Source organism: Etheostoma spectabile, chromosome 7 (genome assembly GCF_008692095.1).
Source record: "Etheostoma spectabile isolate EspeVRDwgs_2016 chromosome 7, UIUC_Espe_1.0, whole genome shotgun sequence".
NCBI lineage: Eukaryota > Metazoa > Chordata > Actinopteri > Perciformes > Percidae > Etheostoma > Etheostoma spectabile.
Window position 1 is genome coordinate 16,616,444 of NC_045739.1, and position 24,663 is coordinate 16,641,106.

The 24,663-nt window shown below is 39.5% G+C and overlaps 1 protein-coding gene across 5 annotated transcripts in view; it reads left to right on the forward strand.

Annotated features, from left to right (window-relative positions):
* The window catches only part of bsna (bassoon presynaptic cytomatrix protein a), a 144,469-nt gene that overhangs the window by 11,470 nt on the left and 108,336 nt on the right, over positions 1–24,663 (forward strand). For all 5 annotated transcript variants that reach the window (XM_032519945.1, XM_032519946.1, XM_032519948.1 and 2 more), the window contains exon 2: positions 13,541–14,162. In XM_032519945.1, the coding sequence (XP_032375836.1) occupies positions 13,541–14,162 (622 nt within the window). The remainder of the gene's footprint in view (positions 1–13,540; positions 14,163–24,663) is intronic.

Here is a 24,663-nt window from a genome sequence, read left to right on the forward strand (position 1 = left end):
ATGGGTGTGTAAACTTATGCAAGCCCCTGTAAGTGAATGATGGGGAGTGAACATCCTCTGCCGAGGCGATACAAGCTGCTTAGACACAGAAACAATCAGCTTCTCCTCAGTCCAGGCTCACTCAGAAAACAACCACACACGGGTTTGCTTCTGATTGAGACTGCGACGTTGCCAGCCAAAGCTGACAAAAGTTGAACTGCCCCTTCACTTGCATAGAATGGAAGGGTAACGGGAGACTACTATAGACTAAAAAATCACAAATTTCTCCATTTGTTCACTGATGGAGTAAAGCGAAAGTTTCCTTTGGATGACGGTTTCATTTTCAGCACAGTCGTTCTCCTGCAGTCATTTGGACTCAGCGGGGCAGGGTTGGCACAGCGAAAGACACTTAAATCGGATGTTTTTTGTTATCAGCATGAAATTAGAAAAAAATTGGCTTTTTGAATTTAGGTCACTTTGGTCGATGTGTTCAAAGGTTTGCGAGCAGTTTTCCAGCAGCTTCAAAAGGAGCTGCAGCTTCTGTTTCCTGTTATCATGCCGACTGATTTTGTACCTAAATCCAGCAACAAGCCAACCCCATTCCAGTGCAAGAAAGCAAAGACTCTCTCATAGTCTCAAAGTCTCCACTTTTAGAAGCATTTTAAATATGTCACAGAAAAATAAAGAAGCAGTTGATTGGTGAACAGTCGGTTTTTATACAGAATACAGAAAGTAAATAGAGCTGATAATATAAAGAGTTGGAGAAAGAGAGGGAATGGAAAAAACAGAAGCAAGATGAGAAAGTAGGATGTCAGAGAGACAGCATGTCAGTTGGGAGTGGGTCCAACGCAAGTTTGTCTGTCACAAAAAGACAAAGAGGTTTCAGTCCTGCTCCTGGAAGCAGCTCGTACCAAATCTTTCACAGTTTTCAGAAGGTATGAAATAACTCCTTTCACGGTCTTTTCCTAAAATCTCTGTCAACTACTAAGTTACTCACGAAAGTAGAACTCACATTCAAAAATCCACAAACCAAGCACTGTGCTTTTAGAATAGTATTTCTTTAAATCAGCAATGCCTGATTTGTGAGCAGATTAGAGTAACCATAGGTCAACAGTTTTATACCATTATTAACAGAGCAGTGAACCAGGGTACCAGAAGTAAAAGTCATATTCATTTTGTGAATGCGAACAATATTTGCTGACTGACTGGCACAAAGTCAGTGACACAAAACTCTCCTGGTTTAATCACCAGTGGTAAAGCTGAGCAGCTGTGTAAAACATTTATGATAAAATGTCATTTTTATGGGGCGCCTGGATAGTTCACCTGGTTGAGCGTGTGCCCATGTATTAAAGTGATCATATTTTGCTTTTTTGGCTATGTATCTTTTTTATGCATGTAATAGGTTTAGAAAGTGAAAGAGCTCAAAGTCCTCCAGGGACCCAAAGGGACTTACTAGCTCCAACAGAAAACACTGTTCACAAACTGCTCCAAACAACTCCATTGTAGTCCGGCATTTACTTCCGTAAGAAACGTGCATCATTTTGCGTCACTTTGTAACACACGTTTATAATGCTTACCTAGCTGCTAGTGTGGCATGCCCTCAAACCAAGCTAGCTAGAGAGGAGGCCTGAAGAGTTCAGATAGTTGTATTGCCATGTCCAGGAGGCAGTGCGGAATTAAAACGTTGCCACTCTGAAACAAGCTGGTTCGGGTTGTTCTGCCTGTGTTTCAGGATCAGACTTACGGGTTTATTTTGGATCACACTAGCCTACTTGTGATGGCCTAACCAACTCTGCTTCTGACTGGCTAGTAGTCCTTACCTGGGTACTGCGCATGTGTGACTCCCCAAAAAGATGGAATAGAAATGGGATGCCTCACACTGTAGCTAAAACCTCCATCCATCCATCTTCATCTGCTTATCCGGTATCGGGTCGCCTAAAAAAGAGCATAATATGAGGTATTTCAGGCGCTGTCCTTGATGACGCAGCCACAGGTTTAATTCCGACCATCTGCATGTAATTCCCCCCTCTCTCTCCCCTTTCACACCGTCAGTATAACAAAAGCCTAAAATGCCCCAAATAAGTACTTTTTATTGTTATATCAAATTTAGAGAAAGAGACAAATTTCCCACGAGTATAATGTAGAGCCTATCCTCCTTCCATCATAAATACATTTATACATAGTAATATATAGTGTTAAAAACAAAAAAGAAATGACCCAGCTCTTACCTACCCAAAAGGCCATGAATTAAACAAAAAAGAAATTGCAAGTGACAAATGAGAGGCATGCTTATGCTGTGAAGTGAGCAGCTGTCTGCAACCCCTGCAGCTCTACTTTTGGTGCAACACCTTCATGTCTCTGAAGGCCTCGATGAGCAGTTGCCTGCTTGTCTCTGATTCTGTTTGACAGTCCTGTATGACAGTTAATGAGAGAGAGAGAGAGAGAGATCCAGCAGGGCACATGTGGCTCAGCAGTTCTGTTGCATTGTGGCTATGTCAAGGACAGGCTGCACATCCTCACCGTCAAACAGCAACCTTATAACTCCAGTCTCGCCCTTATTGATTTCATCCTCACTTGAGAAGTGAGTCCTCAGTGAGTCCTGTGCTCACTGAGTTTTATGACCTTCAGGCCTCAACAGCCCAATTAAAACCCATGATCTTGTTTCAGACATGGTCACCTGGCATTCTGGGATTGAAACCACCAGGTTGATGCTTTATAACACCACACATGATCAATGTCTCACCACAGCCTAATCAACAAGTCTGATTTAAAGTGAAATTAGCTTAGTGCCAATTTGTGCTTGCCAGCTGTGATCCCCTTGGCTAGTAATGTGATCAAATCAAATCAGCAGCAAATACTTTACGACTACAACCTAAAGCCTATTGGCACCATTTTCAGCCTGGCACAACTTTTTCCCCTTGGTTTCTGTAAAAAAAAAATGTCTAGTTTAATCAACCAGCCTGACAAGACTGTATTGCAGACATTCAGGCAACTAACTGAAAAAAGGAAGGGAAATGATTGGATTAACAGTGCCAAGGCAAAAAATGATCTATGTTACTGCTGACATCCAGTTAGCAAAGCACACAAACATAATGTTACATGATTAAATGGAAACCTAATTAAAATAAGTCTTATATTGAAAAAAAATTGTTTCACCATTAAGTAACAAGAACAAACAGTTGAAAATACAAAAACACAATCTCTCTTTTCAACAGCAGTGGAAAAACAGCAACTCAGCCTGTTACTGCACTCCATCTTCGACAAGTTCTGTTCGCAAACAATTTTTTTTTTATGGTCATGAAATAGTGTGATGTTCTGTAAAACAGCAAAAACATAGGAAGAGGTCAGGGTAAGTTACTGGGTAAAGAATTCATATTACTTTGACAAAGGCAACTAAAGTTCATGTCCCCTCTCATACTTCAAGTCATCACTGACTTTTTCTAATCTGGTACTTGCTCCATAGTACAACTAGTCAGAAACACCACAGGGTCCTTTTAATGAAGATAATATAATAATATAGAATAATTCAAATACTTAGATGTGAACATACAGCAGTAGTCTGAGAAAATAATCTTGAGTAAAGGTCAACTGGGAACTTTGCTTTAGAGTCGTTTGCGCTGCCTGTTTCAAGGAACTTGTACACACTCCTCTTAACCTGTTTTCCATGTATCATGCTAAGCCATGTTACTACTTTCATTTTCAACATGTCATTGCACATTGGTATTATGTTGTTATTATTCTGGTCCATTCTGATTTACAGACAGCAACAGGAGGCAAAAAAATTAGGAACAGCACACTAGTGACGATGATGATGATGATTGCTGAGAAAAGATTTTTTTTTGTGCCTCTTTTGCGGCAATCTGTTTCAGGAAATATAAAGTGTTGAGTGAGGTAGTTTCTATTTATATCCGTCTGTCCCATTTACTGCCCATTCTGAGTGTGCAGCAGCACAAATTAATCCTTTTATTACACACACAGCATGAAATAGCCTGCTGCTGCTGCTAGTGGAGCAAAAACATGGCTAGTTGGGGGAAATAATATTTAAAAGTGTGGAGGGAAGAGAGAATTAGACAGATGTATTTATGTCAGATGTAAAGAAAAACAAAATGCATTTCAAATAGTGTAACACGTACCTTACCAAAAACACTGAATGGGTATAAAAAAAATTCTGAGAGCAGCAGAAGTGTGATGATATAGAAACAAAGACAGCCAACATCCAAATTGCTTCAATATAAGATTAGTTAATATAAGAGTTACTCTAAATAAATTACATTAGTAGTAATTGATTATTACAAAAACAGGATGTACTGTACTTTTAACTGACACGGGGCTCGACAAGGGGATCGTTAGGTTTAGGAAAAGATCGTGGGTGGTGGGGTTAAAAAATGTACATTTTAGTGCCACACGGGACAAGAACAGAACACGGAAAGTCCTGTGTTGTTTGACCCATCCACCACTCCAACCAATTTAAAAAAAGAATCCACCAAATTTTAGGTCTTTTATACTACTCGCTACCGTTGTCGCCCTTAATACTACGTAGTTTACAGCGCAGCGGTCAAGCAGCTGCTCTGGCCAGTGCGTCCTGTACAGACGCTAAAGAGTGAGTTTATTGATGATGAGAGCCACTGACCAAGCTTCAGTATTTTACAAGTAGGTAGTGAGAACGGGTTGATCCAATCAAACCCGTAGAATAACTATTCACTCTGAAATATGCCACATTGCTGTAAAGATGTTCTAACATTGTCCAAAGACTTGCACACACATGCACGCACACAAGAAAGCATATGATGCATACTGCATATTTGTATGTACATTTTACTTTCAGTGTTACTGTTAAAGTCTATTAATGTGAAACTGACAACAACATACTAGCCTGTTTGTTTCTTCTGCATGCATCTTCACACTTGCTTATTCCTCTGAGTTTAAACTTGCACTGTACGTCCTCTCCTTTTTGGTTTTTGCTCTTTTAAATTGCATTTATTTGCCTCACCTAGGGATAGGAATTTCAATTTAAGTGCAGAGGAGATGGTAGAGCGGTGTTTTAAAAGTTCACAATGCACTGAGAGGGAAACCTCTTCGATCCCATGCTGATGCTTTGATTTCTTATTCCAAAATGTGTTAAAAAAGATGCAGAGCTTCAGCTCACTGTCCCTTTTCTTTCGCCAATTGCAGTTTTCCAATTATTAAATCCATACCTGGTAAACGCTATATATCTGCCAATGCATGTGCCGACATTTGTGACAAGGGAACAGAAACATGAAACCAGTCCAGAATACCAGAATACTCCAGTCTGACGTTCTCCCACCGAACCTGCTCGGGTGCAGTCTGGCCAAAGTTACGCTTTAGGGAAAAACCTGCAGATTAGAAAAGTGTCCCTCTCTGTTGTTGTGTCTCCATGTTTTATATATTTGCAAATATATTATTTCTGTGTGGCATTTTTATGATTGGTAGAACTGGACCTGTTTTATGGACTGATTCAACCTATACAGATTTAGATTGGTAGATATTGATTCATAATGCCGTAGAGTCAGATTGAATTCAGTGAGCAGGTGCAGCAGGAAGGGAAACACCTTTAAATGGATTTCCATTTGTGTGTGCGTGTGTCTGCAGGCATTAATATGTACACACGTGGGGATGAGAGAGAAAGAGAGGGTGAAGGATAGATTTCCAGGTGTGGAGCAGCATGTTAAGCAGAGTAATTCTTCCCTGAGACCTTCCCTCTCTCTTCTCCTCTCTCCTGCATCTTACTGCTTTTTCACTTTGATCATTTTTGCACCTGCCTCCATTTGTCAGAATTTGGCTGCTTTCATTTCAGCGTCTGAGCCGATCGAGGCAGCGTCTGTAGTCAGACAGCAATAATCACTCAGTCAATTAGTCAATAAGCTGGCCAATCAGAAAATAGACAGCTTGTCAACCAGCAGGGTAAGCCATGTAGGCAGCCTGTCAGAGGGACCAGCTAACAAGTAAACAGTCAGAGAGCCTGCAAGTCACCCAGACTTTGCTAAATCCAATTTCTTTTCTAGCCTTTTCTGTCTTTGGGACTTGGTTTGACATGGAGAAGAGTTGAGGCATTTTACATCTCAATCAGTCTCTGCTGTTGTGTGTGTGTGTGTGTGTATGCATAAGAAACAGAGGTTGTTTGTGTACATTTGCACATCCCATTCAATATGATTGCAAGCTCTATGCATACTGTAGGTGCAGGCGTGTGTGTGTGTGTGTTTGTTTGTATGGTTCATAATGAGCAGTCTGTTACGCACTGGGGTGTTAATGGCATCTCTAACGGCTGAAAACACAGTGAGCCTGCACACAGAGAGGTAAATCTAGACTGGTGTGTGCGTGCAGGTTACTGTCATCCTATACTGTTTACATGGAATATTAGCAAATCTGCTGGAGACATATTCAGCACAGAAAGAAACATACTGGTACATGAAAATAACCAAGGCACACACGAACAAACCGTGTACTCACTCTGTATGTACATGAATGCATACATCATTTTTCCACCCAAACAAAAACATTTAAATAAACGTTTAAATGACTGAACAGTGGTAGTCATTTATAGCAGCCATCTGCTGAGAACGCTTCAGAAGGTTACAAAGATATGGGCTAAAGACATAAATAGATGGAGAGGTACATTAGACATCTGGTTGACAGAGTACCAGTGCTGCAAAATACAGTAAATGTGTGTGTGTGTGTGTGTGTGTGTGTGTGTGTGGGTGTGTGTGTCGGTGTGTGAGTGTGTATAGACAGGCACCTGGGTATTGTAGAATACAGTTAATGCTCTCAGTCTCCATCCTCTCTGGCTGTAAATCAAACGGCAACCATCAAGCACCTGGTGTGGTGGGCCTACTATGCATCTATCTTATTCTTTTTTCTATTCTATTAGAAAGAAAGCCTTTTTTGCAGCCGGTACCCTCTATCCACTACCCTTCTTTAATTGCTTAAAGCCATTGAGAGATTGTGTCCGTTTTTTGGGGGAGGGGTGGATATCACTTCCACATTTGGGAACAAAATTCATTATTCAGCCTTTTATGATGTGTCTGAATTTAAATCCAGGTCAGTGTGTGTGGCCTTTACTCAGCACCATGTGGTATCATTACAGTAGTTTGCAGCAAAGCCCCTTACACCGCGCTGCATTACAACTGTTGACATAACTGATTACATAACAAAGCTTTAACACGTGCTTACATAGCCTACTTTAATAATGTGTTGCACATTACTCCAGTCTGCTGATTTTACTTTAATTCTTTTCAACCACTGATTAAAACTTTGCATCTCTAATGTTGAATCACTACTAAGTTCATCAGCTGATGAACACTATCATCTCTAGTTCCATGATATGAAAGCTTTAACTACTTTTAAGACAGAAGATCATCAAACATTGACAAGCTCCAAGCTATTTTGTATAGGCTACCATAATTAGGACTGTCAGTCTTGAAAGTCCTCTTGCTGAGTTGCTATCATGTTTTTGCATGGGAGAGGACTGATGTTTCACATAAAACACAGACAGTACTATTGTATTATTGTTTACTTATTATGTTATGTAGATCTTCTTACTCTCTTTCTTTTTGCTCATTTATTAACGACAAATTTATATCATACCACAGCATTTTCACTTTTAACTAAAGGAAGAAATTATGTACTTTTGAGTGGAACAGACATAGCTGTTATATAGCATTAGCTTAAGCAATATGAATCAAACACCAAAGTGACATGCTTGAGATCACAGCATCACTGTAAGATTTTGTTGTTGTTGTATTGCTGTTATTTGCATTCAGTGTTTTTGTTCTCAAGGTACTTTTCAAGGTACATTTCTGCTAGAAGGTAGTAGGGCATCATCATCTCCTACATCATAGTTTAGATGTGTCAAATTGTGCCACAGAGAGCTGGGACCAAACAGGTTTTCATGCCAATAAGAGCCTTATTTAATTCAGTGATTAATTTTCTTCCTCTTTAACAGAGTAAATTGGTGAAAACCCATGGTGTAGTCTTTGGTTTGATTGAAAAAATAAAGAAATGAAAGCCCTGCAGCTCCAGAATAACAGCCTCTGAATGACAAGCACATGGCTGGCATTCTGACAGAAAATACATGGTGTGATGTAATACAGAGTAAACTTATCACACAGAAAAAAACTTGCTTCGTTGCCCACTTATTCCTTAAAATAGTGCCATGCACTAGTGAGAATATATGTGCATATTGTCAAGTACTATTTCCCACTTCCAAAAATCTTGTTATCCTGTTATAATTTGTGGCTGCAAGGGCCCAGTTTCCCCATAAAGCTTTATTTTTCATTCCAAATATATGCTAAATGTATGCATGCATGTGCTTAAATATGTTTATTCATTGCCTCCACTTGTGCATGCAGTCAGTATGTTTGCATGTACCCAATAGACTTGGTGCCCATAGTAACAGCCATTAGCAGGGCGTGTTGTGTTGAATCGTCTGATAGGGGAGCAAGGAGGAGAAAAGAGCATCGGCAGCAACGCCTAACAGCAGCAATATGGCCCAGGTGAAAATATTAAACAGTGCTGATAAGAGGGTTGGCTTCACATTGGCTTCAGATATCTGAAAAGAAGAGGCTGAAACTATTCCTGCACTACAGAGTGAAGAACTAAGGAAAGAGGTAAGAACAGCAGAGATATGAGATATGATTCTGAAAGTGACCTCCTGGTTTCCTCCCTGAGTTGAGGAGTGACTCTGCTGTTCTCAGACTGATGAAAAAGTTACTGAAGGTTAGCAGAGAGGGAAGAGACTCAGTTCTGCAACCATCTTAAGGTAGGAAGAGAAGACAGGAGTTTAGCTCCACCAACACATCTTAACAGTAGCTGAGCCAGTGTGGTAGCAGGGATACACTATACACTTTACCTGCCTAAAAATGTTAAGCGCTAATGTTCTGGTAGCTAATGATATACAGGCTGGCACTTAGTTAGCCCAAAAACAGGCAAACCAAACTGATAGATAGCTAGTAGTAAGTAAGCTAGTCTGCTGACCTTCCAAGTACTTGACTTTCATGTACAAGAGTGAGTAAAAACATTTAATTTGTGCATTTAATTTATGTGTCTTTTTGTATTCATGCCTGTTAGCTAACATGTGCCCTGGGAAACTGTGTTACGTTTAACAAGATATGAAAAAATGGGATAAGGAAAGGAAAATTAAAAAGGAAACCAAGATGACAGCAACAAGTGGGAGACATGTACGGGGAGAAGTAGGAGGCACCACAGCTTTCCTGTCTAAGAAATTTTAAAACTAGGTTGTCATTGCTCGTCTCTGAAGCTAATGTTACAAGGCTTAGTGGTCCCCTAAGTTAGCATCATGCTATTAGCCAAACTGTTACCTTTTATTTGCATAGTTCATTCTTATTTATTCAGACTAGTTTAGCTAGGGTGCTCCAAAAGTCTGGCATAGCAAGAATTGAAAGAAAGGGATGAGGAATGGAGAACAAATAATAGGAGACAGGGAGGAAAGAAACAAAGGGAGATAAAGATGAGGCAGGTAGAAATGTATCCTCTGTTGGCAAAACCAAAGACGTTTTCCTTTCTAACACACTTCAACACTTTTTCTGGCAGACATTAGCTAGTCTTTAGGAGCTAACACAACCTTAGCACTTCATTAAGTTAACAACATGCAAACCATTTGTCAAAGCTTATATTTGTTCTCAGAGTGAACTCTGTTGGTAGTTAGCTGGTAAGTCTGCTGGCCTTCCAAGATCATCAATGCCATGGGCAGGAATGCATGAAAAAATAACATGAACATTTTCTACTTATGTTAACTATCAAATCTGTGCTCCCCGAACTTAATTTGCACATCTCTGAAGAACTGAGAGACAGGGAATGAAGAAAGGGAAAGAAAAAAGAGGGGACAGAGGAAATTAAGAGAGAACAGAAAAAAATGGGAGGCGAAGTGGAGAGAAAGAAGAAAGAGAAGGGAGGCAGATGGAAATAAATGGGCCGTACAAAAGCAATTCTGTCAACAGCCCAGAGTGGGAAGAAATGGAGGCCGAGGAGGGGGGAGGAAATAGATGTTTAGTTTGGGTCCACCAATAACCTAAATAGACTTGTTTTGCTGCAGGTCTTGAGGTGGGATAAGGAATGTGCCCGGCTAGGGGAGAACATGATCAGGTAAATCCTACCCAAACCTCTGTTTGTTCTGTGTATCAACTGGAAGAGAAGAATACTAAGGCTAACATCAATAAAAACTGAAAGCACCTCCTCCGGGGATTTTCTGGGATTGCAAATAAAAAGCTGCAGTCAGGCAGCAGACTACAGTTCACCCCCTCCTCCGTCATCCTCGGTGCAATGATCTAGCTAATCAACCATATTTTAAAACCGGTTAATTGGTCAAGCAATCAGCTAATCCGCGATAATTAGTATACAATATATAATCTCAAAATGTAGCTACTTCACTCTGGCCCTACAAAGCCAACTGCTAGCCTTTAATCTTAATTTCTACTTTCATCGTCCTTGTGTTTGCGAGGGTCCGGTTCAGTCTGTGTGAGGTAAATGTCATCTGTCCATGTTTGTGAGGGTCAGAGGGGGCTTTCCAAAAAAGTGGCCGCAGTATGCAACAATTGGCGGCGTAGAGATTGACTGTGCATGTGTGGAACACGTCGCGAGAGATCTACTACACGTCTTTGGTGTCCGCAGCTGTCCTTGTACAAGTCAGATTGGAGTATAATCAAGGCTTTACTCGATCCACTTTAAAGGCTCGCCGCAGGGGCATCTTTTCTACCAAAATGATAACAAAATCAGTGTCAACAAAAATGTCTGTAGACGAGCGCTTCCAGGTCTCAAATTGTTTGTTTGAGGTGCTCTTTGGATGGGACAATCATATATAGCAAAACTCAGGAAGAATCTAAGGCACTCTCACTGAAAAAATCAAAAAGCTTTTATTTTTGTGGCTTAATCATCTTAAACCTTTAAAAACAACTCCAACACGTTTCGGCACACAAGCCTTTGTCAGGGAGTCAACCTCAGTTCAACCAGTGTCAACACTGTTCAACACTGCACGAACTTCATTTAACATTTAAACTTTTAAGTATTTAACATTTAAATTTTGAAATTGCTATACAAAAATAAATACAGAATGTGTACACAGATAAAGTTTTACAGTCTCTGATTTTGACCCCCAAGAGCGTTTTTCTACGGTAGACTTATGTAAGGTATAAGAAAGACAAACTGTTGCCACAGGTCCACTTCTTCGCGAGAGTGGAAATAAAAATGTTGAAAAAGGCAAGATTTAACAAAGGAAAAAGGAAAACATTGGGCGAGCAAGGCCATGGTCAGTGCACACTGAAAAGATAATAAAGAGTGCGGGACAGAGGCAACGAAGAGAGAAGTGATTGAGCAAAGAAAGAGGGTTTGATGGAGAAAAAAAGTTTATAGAGAGAAAGATCACAGAGGAGTTAAATAAAGAGAACAGAAAAGAAAAAATAGTAGAGACATAGAAAGAGAGATATTGTCACAACCAGACTGTCCACAAGAAGAAAACCTTTTAGTTAAAGGAGAGGCAGACTGGAACATTGTGACATGGGAGTTCAGCAAATCAACATTTCCAATTTCTGTGTGCACTAAGCATTCAAGTTGGTAATAGCCTATACCCATTCAATCACTGACAGCACAGACAATACAATAGCAACGAATAGAGTATAATAGAATATAAAAGAATAGTGACTGTCATCCCCATGGCCTGTGTGTGACTTCAACACACACCCCGTCTCCTAAAAAAGTCAATGCTGGTTTCTTTCAATCATGTACTGTAGGTGATCTTTCTCAACCTGTAACCATATATATATATATATATATATATATATATATATATATACACACACACACACACACTGAGGGGTGTTGGACTGTGGGGGGTCGGGGAAGGGGGGGCTGAGTACCCAGGGCCCTCATTTGTGAAGGGCCCTCATGTGTGGTGGGCCCAAACAGATGCTAGAATGAATAGCTGTTGATGTGGGGAGGGGCCTATAGAGAATGCCTTTCTACCACGGTTTCTTTTGAATTGAATTTTAATGTAAACTGTTCTAAAATGTTCCTATTGAAACACGGTTTAATTTAGTGGTTTTGTAGTTCTTCCTTTCGATAGTTTAGTGTATATGTACAGCTTATTTTTACTCAGTGTCACTGTTATTCAATTTGAATACATTTAATTACTCTGCAAGTACTTTTGTGACTCTGCATTTCATTGTACTTTAATGTTGTGATATAGGTTTTAAATTATAATCATAAAGATCTTAAAGACGTCTTAAAAAGTCTTACATTTGATTTGTTGAAACCTGCAGAAACCCTGTTCTTTAGGGCCCAAATGTTGTGCTACACCCATGGATATACTACTGTATGGTGCAAGTAAAGTCATCACATGGAAGTGTCTGAAAAATCATTAGGTATACAGGGAATATAATACTGTAATAAACCTTTCATTTTGCACGATTTCAAAAATATGTTGAGATATTTCAGTTCCAAACGTCAAAGGAGTTGTCAGATGAATAAGGTTTTCCTTCTTCTTTTAGTGATTACCTGACTTCCTGATTACAGTCATCAAGTGTTATTTTACAGGTGTTTTAGTGGGGCAGCCAGCTTGGCAGAGGGCTTAGAACATTTCTTGTATAGAGCAGTAAGCAAAGAAAATAAAGATTTAAAATATTTATACAGAAAAAAAATAACGGAATGATGCTGCAAATTTACAGCAACAGGTAACAGCAACAAAAGAACTACTTATGAAACTACTGAAGAGATCTAGATGTATGTACTTTATGTGTGTTATTTTCTGACTGAAATGTATGTGTGTGCATGTCGCACATTTGACACACAAATGCATACTGTATGTGTGTGTGCATCGTCAGTTGCCGCAGCCTGTTACTTTCCATTTTAATTTGTTGATGTCTGTGGAGGTTCGGAGGTCCTTCCACAGCTTTCAGCAGCAACTAGTAAATCAATCAGTTATTATTTTGCTATTTTTAATGTTGTTTCTGCTGCTGGTTCCCTGGGTGTGAGAAGATAATTGAATTTGTTAGAATGCAGTGACAATTACCAGGCTGAATACTCATTCATTTAATAATGCATTCAATAAAATGAGACCTTTTTTTCATTTAATACGGTGGTGGCAACAACCAATGCTGCTTATTTCATTCACTTGGCTCTTGCAGCAGAAGAAATATCATAACTATAAATGCATTCAGCAATTAATTTGTTATATGACATTTGAATGAACACCAACACAGACTATTTTAAAGGTAGTTTTACGGGTTGGAAAGGATTCATTAACTTGCCAAATTAGCAAGTTAATCTGTTTAAGTTTAGAGTAGTTCAGTGAGTTTGGTCATTTTAATTTAATTTTAAGGTTTTTGCTATGAACAATATTTATCGGATCTACTTACTTTGAAACAGAACAGAAATAGTCCATAGTCAAACTGTTTCAATGTTGTTTTCAATGTTCTAAGGACTGTACGAAATTTCTATAATATTGGGTGTTACCAGGAATTTAACCTGACCCTTTAATTGTAATTAAAAGAGTTGATGTTAATCTCTTTTATTTTGCTTTGTCACTCTCTTCCAGGGGTCCAATGGGCAGCCCCAAGCCTGGTATGCAACAAGGAGGCCATGGAGGAGGAGGTGGAGGAATGGGAGGAGTAGGTGGTGTGGGAGGAGGAGGAATGGGAGGAATGGGAGGAGGAGGAATGGGGGGAATAGGGGGAGTAGGAATGGGCGGAGGTGGAGGACTAGGGCCCAGAGCTGTCGAGCCCTACCGCCTGGCCACTCACGAGACTCCGACTTCCCCCCGACATATGCAGTCAAGCCAGGGGCCCGGCATGGGGCATGGCCCCGGGTCTGGCCATGGGATGGTTCACGGTCCAGCTGGGTCCAGCATAGGAGGCCATGGAGGTCAGCCAAGTCCTGGTCAGCACGCCTCCCGTCGAAACCTCCAAGTTGACTTCAGCGGTTCGGGCGGCTCCAGGACAGGCCGGTCTCCCTCTGTGTCTCCTGACCGCGGCCTGACGCCCACCTCGCCCTACTCGGTGCCGCAGATCGCACCAATGCCGAGCAGCAAACTGTGCCCAGTGTGCACAAGCACAGAGCTGTCTAACCCACCGGCTGTACCCAACTACAACACCTGCACCCAGTGTAAGGCCACCGTCTGTAACCAGTGTGGATTCAACCCCAACCCGCATCTCACTGAGGTAGGTCAGGTTTGACAAGGAGATGTGTGTGTGTGTGTGTGTGTGTGTGTGTGTGTGTGTGTTTTTTTTTTTGTTCTTATGCCTGTCCTTACTTTGCCACTGTGAATCTGTTCCACAAGGGAAGATTGTTGTAGTTATCTGGTGGCATAAATTGAATCAGTAGTTAAATAATGCAGATTTTTTTGTTATAGTTAGTGATTTAGCATATGAATATGAATATGGTATGAATAATTTAATTCTGTAGGCGGAGAGAAGTTGCATTTGATTAATGTTTCAGGTTTAGATGATAAACAACAGACACAAAAAGTTTTTTCCGACGCACATGAGTTTGAGTGTGGAAAAGATCCAGCAGAGACAGACAGCGTAAAGATTTTGTCTGGCCTGTTGCTCGAGTCAGTGATGGAGAGGAGAGAAAGAGATGCGTTTGCTTTGGCTGTAACGTTAGCTACTCTTGTTTTTTGTGCCAATAATGCACTTTTGACTTGAAGGAAATTCAATTGAAACAATTGAGTGGATAAAATGAATGATATCAACAAGGTCAAGAACACACAGAGAGAGAGAAAGAAAGAGAGAGAGAGAGAATTGATAAAAATATTGATAAAATGTTTGAATGAGCAAAGACATGAGAGCAAGAAAGTATAGCAGCTTTGTATGGGTCATGCATGCGTGACTTTGTACTGTGTGTATCTGCAATTGACTGTAGCCATGTTTCCATCCACTAGTTTTTATACAAATTAATTAATATTGAATGAAAAATTCCTTATGGAAACAGAAAAAATTGATTAAATTCAATGAATATCGACACAAAGTTTGTACGTTCAATCTCATTGGATTTGGTCTTAAATGGTAAATGGCTTGTGCGATAAATTCCAATGGAAACATTATTTGCTGAATAAATAATATTGTTTTATGATTGCAAATCGCCATAAAATGAAGAAGAATTTCCGCCACATAATTCTGCTTTATTTGCAGACATGACGGGTGTCAACAAAGACCAACATAAGTGGGCGAACGAGGAGACAACATATAACGGTTATTTTAGATAGCAAAAATGAAATGCCATAATGTGCATCTGCATCTGCATCATAGCGATGTTTTGATAGCGTTGTTGTTGTCTTATCATAGCTTGATATGTCACAATCAGCTGGCACTAAGCACTAGTACAACTTGCGCAATATTAATCATTTGTAGGCAGACGGCGCAATCCATTTCCGCTAGCAAAACTTTGTTTGCAAATGTTTGCTTGAATGTTGTGCGATTCAGTGCAAAACTGAATGGAAACACCTTAAAACGTCTCAAATCTATTCAATATACCAATTTGACCGCAAAACAGCATGTGTCGTCAATACGCACAGGTTATTATTCGCTTTAACGCCGTGTAAACACGCGTGATTATTCGCATGAATGTTTTAAGCAAACTTCAGATCATTTGATTGACAAGTGGATGGAAACAAAGCTAGTGAGCGAAAGGGCTCAGCAAGCGGCAGCAATTCCTACCTGAGGCACTGACGGAATCTCCATTAACGTGAGGAAAGATACATGGGTCGTGAAGTTTGTATGTGTGTGTGTTTAAGTTCATTGCACTCTTCGCAAGGTGTAATGTAAAGACAGGAAACAAAATGTTGCAGTATTGGGCATTCAGAGAGTGATGGAGGGATAAGAGACTAAGAAAAAAGCACAGATTAATGCGACTAAAGTTATTCAGAGGTGGGTTGAGGGATGAGGAGAAGAGAGGAGGTTAAGAGGCCATCTTTGATTGAGAGGAGCCTTGCGCTTGCCTTTGGTGACTGGTTCAAACTATCAGCCCCGGCGTCAGCGACTGGTGACAAATATCAAATCACAGCCTCCCTGGGCAGACAGGAAAGACAACCAGAAGCACGAGGCCACGTCTGATATATTAGCCATGCTGGCACCCATTGATTCCCACTGATGTCAGGTCTAGGGGCATATAATTGGCAGACAGCAAGATAAACACTCTGCTGGATTAAACAAACTGTGGTTGAGTTGTTGTGTCTCATTTTTCATTTGCTTTTGTGGGAAAGAACATTGGCACCAGAATCATCCATGTGTACCTGTTCATCATTCACCCTGTTGCTCTATGCTAACAAATTAGCATCTACTGCCGAGCAAGGGTAAATGACTAATATTATTACAGATAACAACACAGATAAGCTGTAGTAGTAATTAGAAGTGTTTTTTTATATTTTATTTTAATCAGTGGTATTATGCAGATTCACCACAAACTGCTGCCTGCAACATAAAATAGAGCTAAATCCACTTCTCTGACACAATGCAAGCCAATACATTTATTTTAAAAAGAAAAAGAAATCTTTACACAGTGAACATGTGTATAAAGGAGATCTATTATATAGCATTTTCAGGTTCATATATTTATTTTGTGTTTTTACTAGAACATGTTTACAAGCTTTAATGTTCAAAAAACACTTTTCCTTCTTATACTGCCCATGGCTGCTGCACCTGTATTCACCCTCTGTCTGAGACACTCTGTTGGAGCACCTGTCTCTTTAGCGGCCCTCCCAAAAATGCCTGGTCTGCTCTGATTGGTCAGATTCTGTATCAGCGTTCCTGTTGTTGTCTCCAGTCAGTGGCTTCAACGGAGTATGCAGCAGGACCTTGCACCGTGAAAAAAAACAACAAAGACTTATAAACCAAATATGACGCAACCTGACACATTCCAGCAGCAGTGTGACCCAAAATTGGGGAGAAATTAACAACACTGACAGCCATGATCACAGGTTTCCCTGCCGTTCCCTGCTGAATGCAGCTACCAAGTAAGTTAGCAGTGCACAATAATAGACTATAGTAGCACCTTATACCTTAGCTTGTTTGATCACTAATCCATTCATACATACAGTAGGTTAGGCTGAAAACTGGTTGTTGAAACACAGGCCGGCTTTAACTGGTTTTTCGGTAAGAACTTGAACCATAGATGTCTGACTTTGAGATCCAGGAAGATTTATTTACAGCTCCAACATGAAGTTAACTCTGAAATTGTATTTGATGTTACATGTGACATGTGTACACGTGAGATTGGTCGGAGAATCGGAGCAGCCGGTGCGGTATTACATTCCATTTATCGCACCGTTGTGACGAAAAGAGAGCTGAGCCAGAAGGCAAAGCTCTCGATCTACCGGGCAATTTTCGTTCCTACCCTCACCTATGGTCATGAAGGCTGGGTCATGACCGAAAGAACGAGATCCAGGGTACAAGCGGCCGAAATGGGTTTCCTCAGGAGGGTGGCTGGCGTCTCCCTTAGAGATAGGGTGAGAAGCTCAGTCATCCGAGAGGAGCTCGGAGTAGAGCCACTGCTCCTTCGCGTCGAAAGGAGCCAGTTGAGGTGGTTCGGGCATCTGGTAAGGATGCCTCCTGGGCGCCTCCCTAGGGAGGTGTTCCAGGCACGTCCAGCTGGGAGGAGGCCTCGGGGAAGACCCAGGACTAGGTGGAGAGATTATATCTCCAACCTGGCCTGGGAACGCCTCGGGATCCCCCAGTCGGAGCTGGTTGATGTGGCTCGGGAAAGGGAAGTTTGGGGTCCCCTACTGGAGCTGCTGCCCCCGCGACCCGATACCGGATAAGCGGATGAAGATGGATGGATGGATGGATGTGACATGTTACATGTTGGATGTGATTCTGAAATATAAGCAAATAATATTTGACTTAATATGAACATTATTCACCAAAACTAAATGTTTACATTCATTTCTTTGTAATAATTAATATGTAACATATTGCTCAGCAGCACAAACTGAGAATGAGTCATATCTATCATAACACACATATCCTTAATGGAGCAAACAGTGTAATACACCTTTAATAGCTAAGCAGGTGGCTCCACAGGCTAGTCTGTTTAGTGGCGATTGCATGTTGCTAGCAAATTGTGCTATCACAACCTGAATATCAACACGTGGCTGCACAAGTGATATTAAACAATCTGCACATCTATCAGTTATGCATTAAGAAACACAGCAACAGCAATATCATCAAGGCGATAATATAGCTCTCTCTCTCCAAATAAATGTCATAATAAGGGCTAAATGTATCCACATCGTAGCAGAATACTTATTAAAATATGAATAAACATAGTTAACATTTACACAGCTAACGAGGAAGTAAAACCCATGACAGTTTAGCAAGCTACAGAATAGTTTTAACTTACGTTCTGGGGTACGTAGCTACATAACTTCAACAAGTCCAAACACGGAAAATAAAACAGTCTGTTGTCCAGCTGCTACATTCTGTCCCCTTCTCCTGGCTGAGTGTGAGTGCTTGGCACGAGATCAAAACGATGACACTCGTCACAGATTTGTCAATCATCTCAGGAGAGACATTAAGTGTTACTGTTGTGACTGTTTTTTTTTTTTTTTCACAAGCTGATAAATGTCCTGAGTGCTGTAATCTCCTCCTCCCGACATGGTTCCAACTGCAAGAATTTTCAAATTTGCCTTCTGTATGTACAGTACAGCAGCTTCTGTCTAACTCATGTGGGATTATCTTTAAAACCAAGTTTTGATCTCTGCTCAGGTACACATGTTTGTCTGTGTTGTTTGTGTGTGTGTGTGTGTGTGTGTGTGTGTGTGTGTGTGTGTGTGTGAGAGAGAGAGAGACAGAGTGAGTACTGTAGGTTAATAATAATGGATGATGCTAATGAAGTGGAAGGAGGAAGAAGTTGATAAGCCTCTGATTTAGGGATTTGGACTGCCTTTGTGATACACACACAAATCCACACACACACACACACACACACACACACACACACACACACACACACACACACACACACACATTAGTACTCCTACTTGCCTTAACATAATTCATGCAGGAGGCATGTGCAATAAATTGTGATGTTAATTAATTGAAGGAACCCACAGGGATTTCCTGTAGTGCAAACTGGAAAACATGACACAACAGCATAAAATCCAACCACCACCCTAGTTAAAAAAAAGAAAACTGTTCTCTGTTCCTGCTGCACATATGTATAGCAGAAAGATTTTTGGGTACTTTATGTTTATGTAATTTAATATTTCCCCAAAACATGCATGAATCTAAGTGTTTGAAAAACACACATGTGAAGTGCACACAAAGCTCTGCTGAATTTGACTTTCACTTCCCCATCTCATATAAATTAATACACTGGTCCTGCCATTGTTTGTGTTCCCAGGAATTATGGATTAGCTCCCTATTCCTATAAACAGTTACTGTCTTCTCCATTATTATCCCTGCTAATCAATGTTTGCTTAATCCTGATAATCTAATAAATAGTACCACCCTGCAAACCCATGCAGTCAACATTAGGGTAACTTAGCCTCTTGGCTAGACTGTTACACATTAGCATGCCACATATGCTTATTTACTTCACTGGGTTTACAATATGTAATAGAAACACAATCTCTTTAACCTATTTTTAGTATTTTGTTTTATTCAGAGGCTATCCACCCAGACAATTTGACAAGTTCATGTTCACACTGACAAAATCATGGGAATGTGCACAATTTTTTTCACCCTCTTTAGAATGAAATACTACCCATAATTATTCAAACTAATTAAAAATATTTTTTTTAAGTCACACACTATCCTTCTATATTCCCTCAGCTCTATGTGGCAGAGCCTCCAGCCTTGTTATGTCTGCAGCTATGGATTAATACTTAAACTAAACATTATCCATTATTATCACACTTAATCATTGGATTGATGTGTGTGTCCTGTTAATCTAATAAGCAGTGTCAGGCTCCATTTCCGTTGTACTATGCTCTGATTCCATTTGCATCAGATAACAGTTAGTAGACTTAACCAGGCAAGCCAAAATGTTTTATTTTATATAAACATGTCAGGTATGACTGTGAATATTATTATCACAAGCACAAAGCCACACATGAAGTCCTGTCATGCCATCAAAAATAAAATGTCTTCTTCATGTTTAAACAACTGAAACGTGATTGAGGGAAACTACCTCCCACTTCAGAGAAAAAGAAGTTGTTGCTTAAAATTGGATTTTAAGAGCCCTGTTCTGTCTTGAATCACAGATCATTATTTAATTTAATTGATGGCACTCTCTGTTCTGGTAATCTAATAAGCACTGCCAGCATCCATATCTTGTTACGTTCTGACGCCTTTTGCATCAGATAATATTTAGAAGACTAAACCAGGAGAGTGACAGCAATTATCTGACCAAAGAGGATCAGAGAGAGCTTATAGTCCAGGTATCTGATTCTGGAAGGGGGGCTTTCAGATTAATAATTGATCTTTGTGACCAAATGATGAGTGATTGGATTTGGATTGGAGATGCCCATCGGCCTCAGCTTCACTCTGTGCTCATTGCTAATTAGCCAATGCTAAACTAGGATGGTGAACATGCTATATACATTATACCTGCTTAACATTGGCATGTTAGCATTGTCATTGTGACTATGGTAGCATGCTGCCATTAGCATTTAATGTAGAGCATGGCTGTGCCTTACTACATCCTCACAGAACCATTAGCATGGCTGTAGACCACTAGTCTTGTATAGCCTTCTACGGCTTTTAAACCAGTAACTGACCCTTAACTGAAAGAGAGACAGAGCAGGGACCCACTACTACTAATATTGTATAAAATGTTAAAAGTTGCATATTAAACTGGGCCTAAAACAATGTGTAGGGTGGCCTAAAACCTTTATACATACCTTCTTAGTGCATAAGCTATTAAAATAATAATTGTTGCCATGATTTTAGATAAGGCACAGTGAATCCCTAGGATGAACTGGATCTGTGGATGGCTATCTTAGTTACTACCTTACCTATTGGCCAGCCTTTCATCAGTGGGGATTTATATTTCCTAATAATATGTTGGATTCATGTTTTCAACAATTTTCAAAAAATTATAAAAAAATTTGAGCCACCTCTGCAGTGACTCTGAGGACCCTCTGTTGAAGATCTCTGCTCTAAAGTGTTTATCACTATCCTTAAAAGATCCTTTCCATCATCATTATACACTAAAGCACATTAGCCATTAAACTATTTAGTCATTTTACTTAACACTTGTGTTGTCTACCATTAAAAAAAAAAGTTTTTTTCAACACTATTATCGCTTTTTCCGACAATTTTGTCACTTTTTTCAAGATTGTGGGTGCTTTTTTGATGTTTTTTCCAAAGTTGACATTGACAGTACTTATTTTGAAGGCCCACTTTTTGTTAAAACGGGTCACATTTGACCCGAGGACAACATGAGGGTTAAAAATACTTCTATTTTTGAAACTAGAATCATCTGTGTTTTAGAAATGTCTACTGCAAAAAATATATGCATTTTTCATTCTAAAATGGATAAGTAGCATCTTGGAATGAGCCAAATGAACCCCTTTTCATTTGATGTTTTTGTGTGTGATGTGTGTCATGTGCTGGCATTGTCAGTTTAGCACCTTAAAAGGATAAACCCTGAGTGTTGCTGCTCTTATGAATATGGATGAGGGATATTGAAACACCCACACACTATGTATTTGCAACTCATTTATGTGAGTTATTCAATCCTTAAAAATGTACACCTGGGAAAAATGCTAAAATCCTCTCTGTGGTGGTTTGTATCTGAACACCGGGCGTGAAAATTATGTTTAGATTGGTTGCAGGTTGTGCACCTTTTCCAGATGTTCTGGAATTGTGAAAACAATTTCAACAATCAACCATGATGTTTAAATTGTAAATTGTCCACCACAGCTGTTTGATACCACTCTGCAGTCACAAGCTTATAGCTGGAGTTTGAACCAGAAACCATTTGCTCACCTTCCCTCACTAGCAAAGCAAGTGCATTACTGATTTCTAAGTGGCAGATCAGCTTTGGAGCATAAAATAATCTCAGTGGTTGATCTCAGCCTTAGTGGGCGAAGTCCTGGACAATCAGTTTTTCACAAAAGAAACTAATGATGACTAATAATCCAATATAAATATATAAATAAACAGTAATATCTTACTTTGTTATTGAGCCATTTGGCTGACTAGCTTCATGTATATGGCTTCCCCCTTTCTTACCTTTTGGTTTAAAATTGTACTGTAAGGCATTTAACACAAATAATGGCCCTGAGTTTTAATGTAAAGATTATCAGCAAGGAAGCAATGAAGCATCTATAATTAGCATTTCAAAAATTGAATGGGCCTTTTTACAGCAGCCATTTTGACATGTCACAGCATGGCAAACACAGGTGAAATGAGTTATGGTCATAGCCATTCCAGTGACCAAGGCCTGCATGCTAGCTCATATCAAGGCCCTGTCCCACCTAAATGGAACAGAGACAATAATTAATGTAATTATTTAAACCTGTGTTTGACCTGCATTGACATGTCAAAATGGCTGCTGTGAAAAGGGCCTATTAGTTTTAATCATGAACTGCAGTTCACTGAGTTTCATTTGAATATTTTGATAGTGCCAATATGATACCACTTTTTTCTTCCTTTTTTTTTTTAATTTGTTTTTACAACATCTGACTTACTTTAAGAAATATAAACATGTTTTTATAGAAAAAACATGTTTAAATTTCTTAAAGTTTCATTTTCATTTAACAAAAAAATGTATGTTATCTTTAAGTTAAGTCTTGAACTCGCAAAATTATGCACTGTTTTTTAGCAAACATAGCTACAGAGCATCATGCAAAGTGTGAACCCTAATGCAAATATGTTGATAAAAGTGACTTCATAAGCCATTAGTGAGCGGAATGTAATGCAAGCAATTTTGTGCAGGCTTTTATCCAAAGTGCCTTCAGTGAGCGGTGCAGTGGAAATGGAAACTTAAACTTTGTCTAATGACAACCAAGTAACAAGTAACAAACAAACTGATAGGAGAAACAAAACAATTAGGATTTTTACAAGATCTTGAATTTAGTGTGGCATTATGCTAATCTTTGCTACTGTTTACATTGTCCACTAAAGTATATCTACCCTTAATTTCCTCATTAAAATCTAAATTTTCTACTGCCAAATCACCTTCTGTGTATCAGATAATGTTTCAAACTGCAAATGTAAAATGTTTTATTGCAGCAGTTAAATGGATATGCAGTACAATAGAATGAAAGTGATAAAATAGACATTTGCTTTTATGAAAATTGAGTGATTTGACAAAGTTCCTTTCTGTCATTTCTTTTCTCATAGTGATTCCCTGTAATTATAGGCTGATTGCACCTGTTTAACTCTCGGGAAATGACCTTTTGAGCCACTACACCCTGACCAGAGGTTTACAGTAAATGCCAATAAACAAAACAAAGAAAAACAATATAGTAAAAGTTTATGAATGTATGATGATGTTTTTTTTAACAAAAGACTTGGTCTCGGCTACATGCATTCATCTCTCTATAGTCTCTCAGCCTTCTGGCAGCACATCTTCCTCCCTGTGGCCTGTTTGTTGTTCAACAGACTGCGTGCTAATTTTAGACTCAGCGTGCACGTAGGGCTGCTAATAGAAATGTGTGTCTGTACGTGTGTGTCTGTGTGTGTGTGTATGTGTGTGTGTTTGTGCTGGACTAATCTGCAGATTGTGCTTTTCTTTTCCCTCCTGTCAAATCTTGCCTGTCACACACTCCATTTATGTAAATGTGTGTGACTCCATTGTCTTCAGTGACACACATACACAATGTGACCATTTTAAAGTTTTGCTTTACGTTCATCTTATTATAATTATCATTACGATACTATCATTTTATTTAATTATCATGTACATGTAATTGTTCTGTACTACACTCTGTATTTACAGAATTTACATTGGCAGCTAAGGGAGAAACTATAAATAACTCACAAGAGGGTTATTATATTAAGATTTTATTTGTGTAATTTTAGAGATGTTTTACATCAAAAGCAACAGAATGGTTTGATGACTGGTTTTAAAGGTGTCTAAACATAACCATGAAAAAAGGTAGATCATACTTAAGTTGCTTTGAGCGGCTAGGGAAACCTAATTAAATCTGTTGTCAGATTGAAGATTTTGCAGGTGTATTCAGTTTGAAGCTTTTTGCTACTTTGCGGATAGATTCATTAAAACATTATGTGACTTCTTCGTATTATTTGTAGAATGAATATCATCCTGTTTGTGAAGTTAATGGTATTGTGTTGTCAGTTCTGCCATATTTGTCACAGTTGTTCCCTTCAATTTCTCACTCTTTTATTTGCACCGTAACTTTTCAAACTAACTATGTATGAATGAATACCAGAGAACGAAAAGACTGACAGAAACAGTTACAAAGAGAGAGAGAGAGAGGAAGTGATAGAACAAATCAGAAGAAGGGATAGGAAAAGAGTGAGAAAGTATTGGATCAAGGTTTAGAAGAAAAAAGGCACAGGCAATAGACAAGTTCACGGATATATACAGATTTATGATGAAATGTCTGAGGATGTTATCACCACTGCTGACGTCTGATATGGAGAACATTCCAGCCCATTGCACCTTTGAGCTATTGCAATACTTCATCACGGCTCATTATACACACACACACACACACACACACACACACACACACACACACACACACAC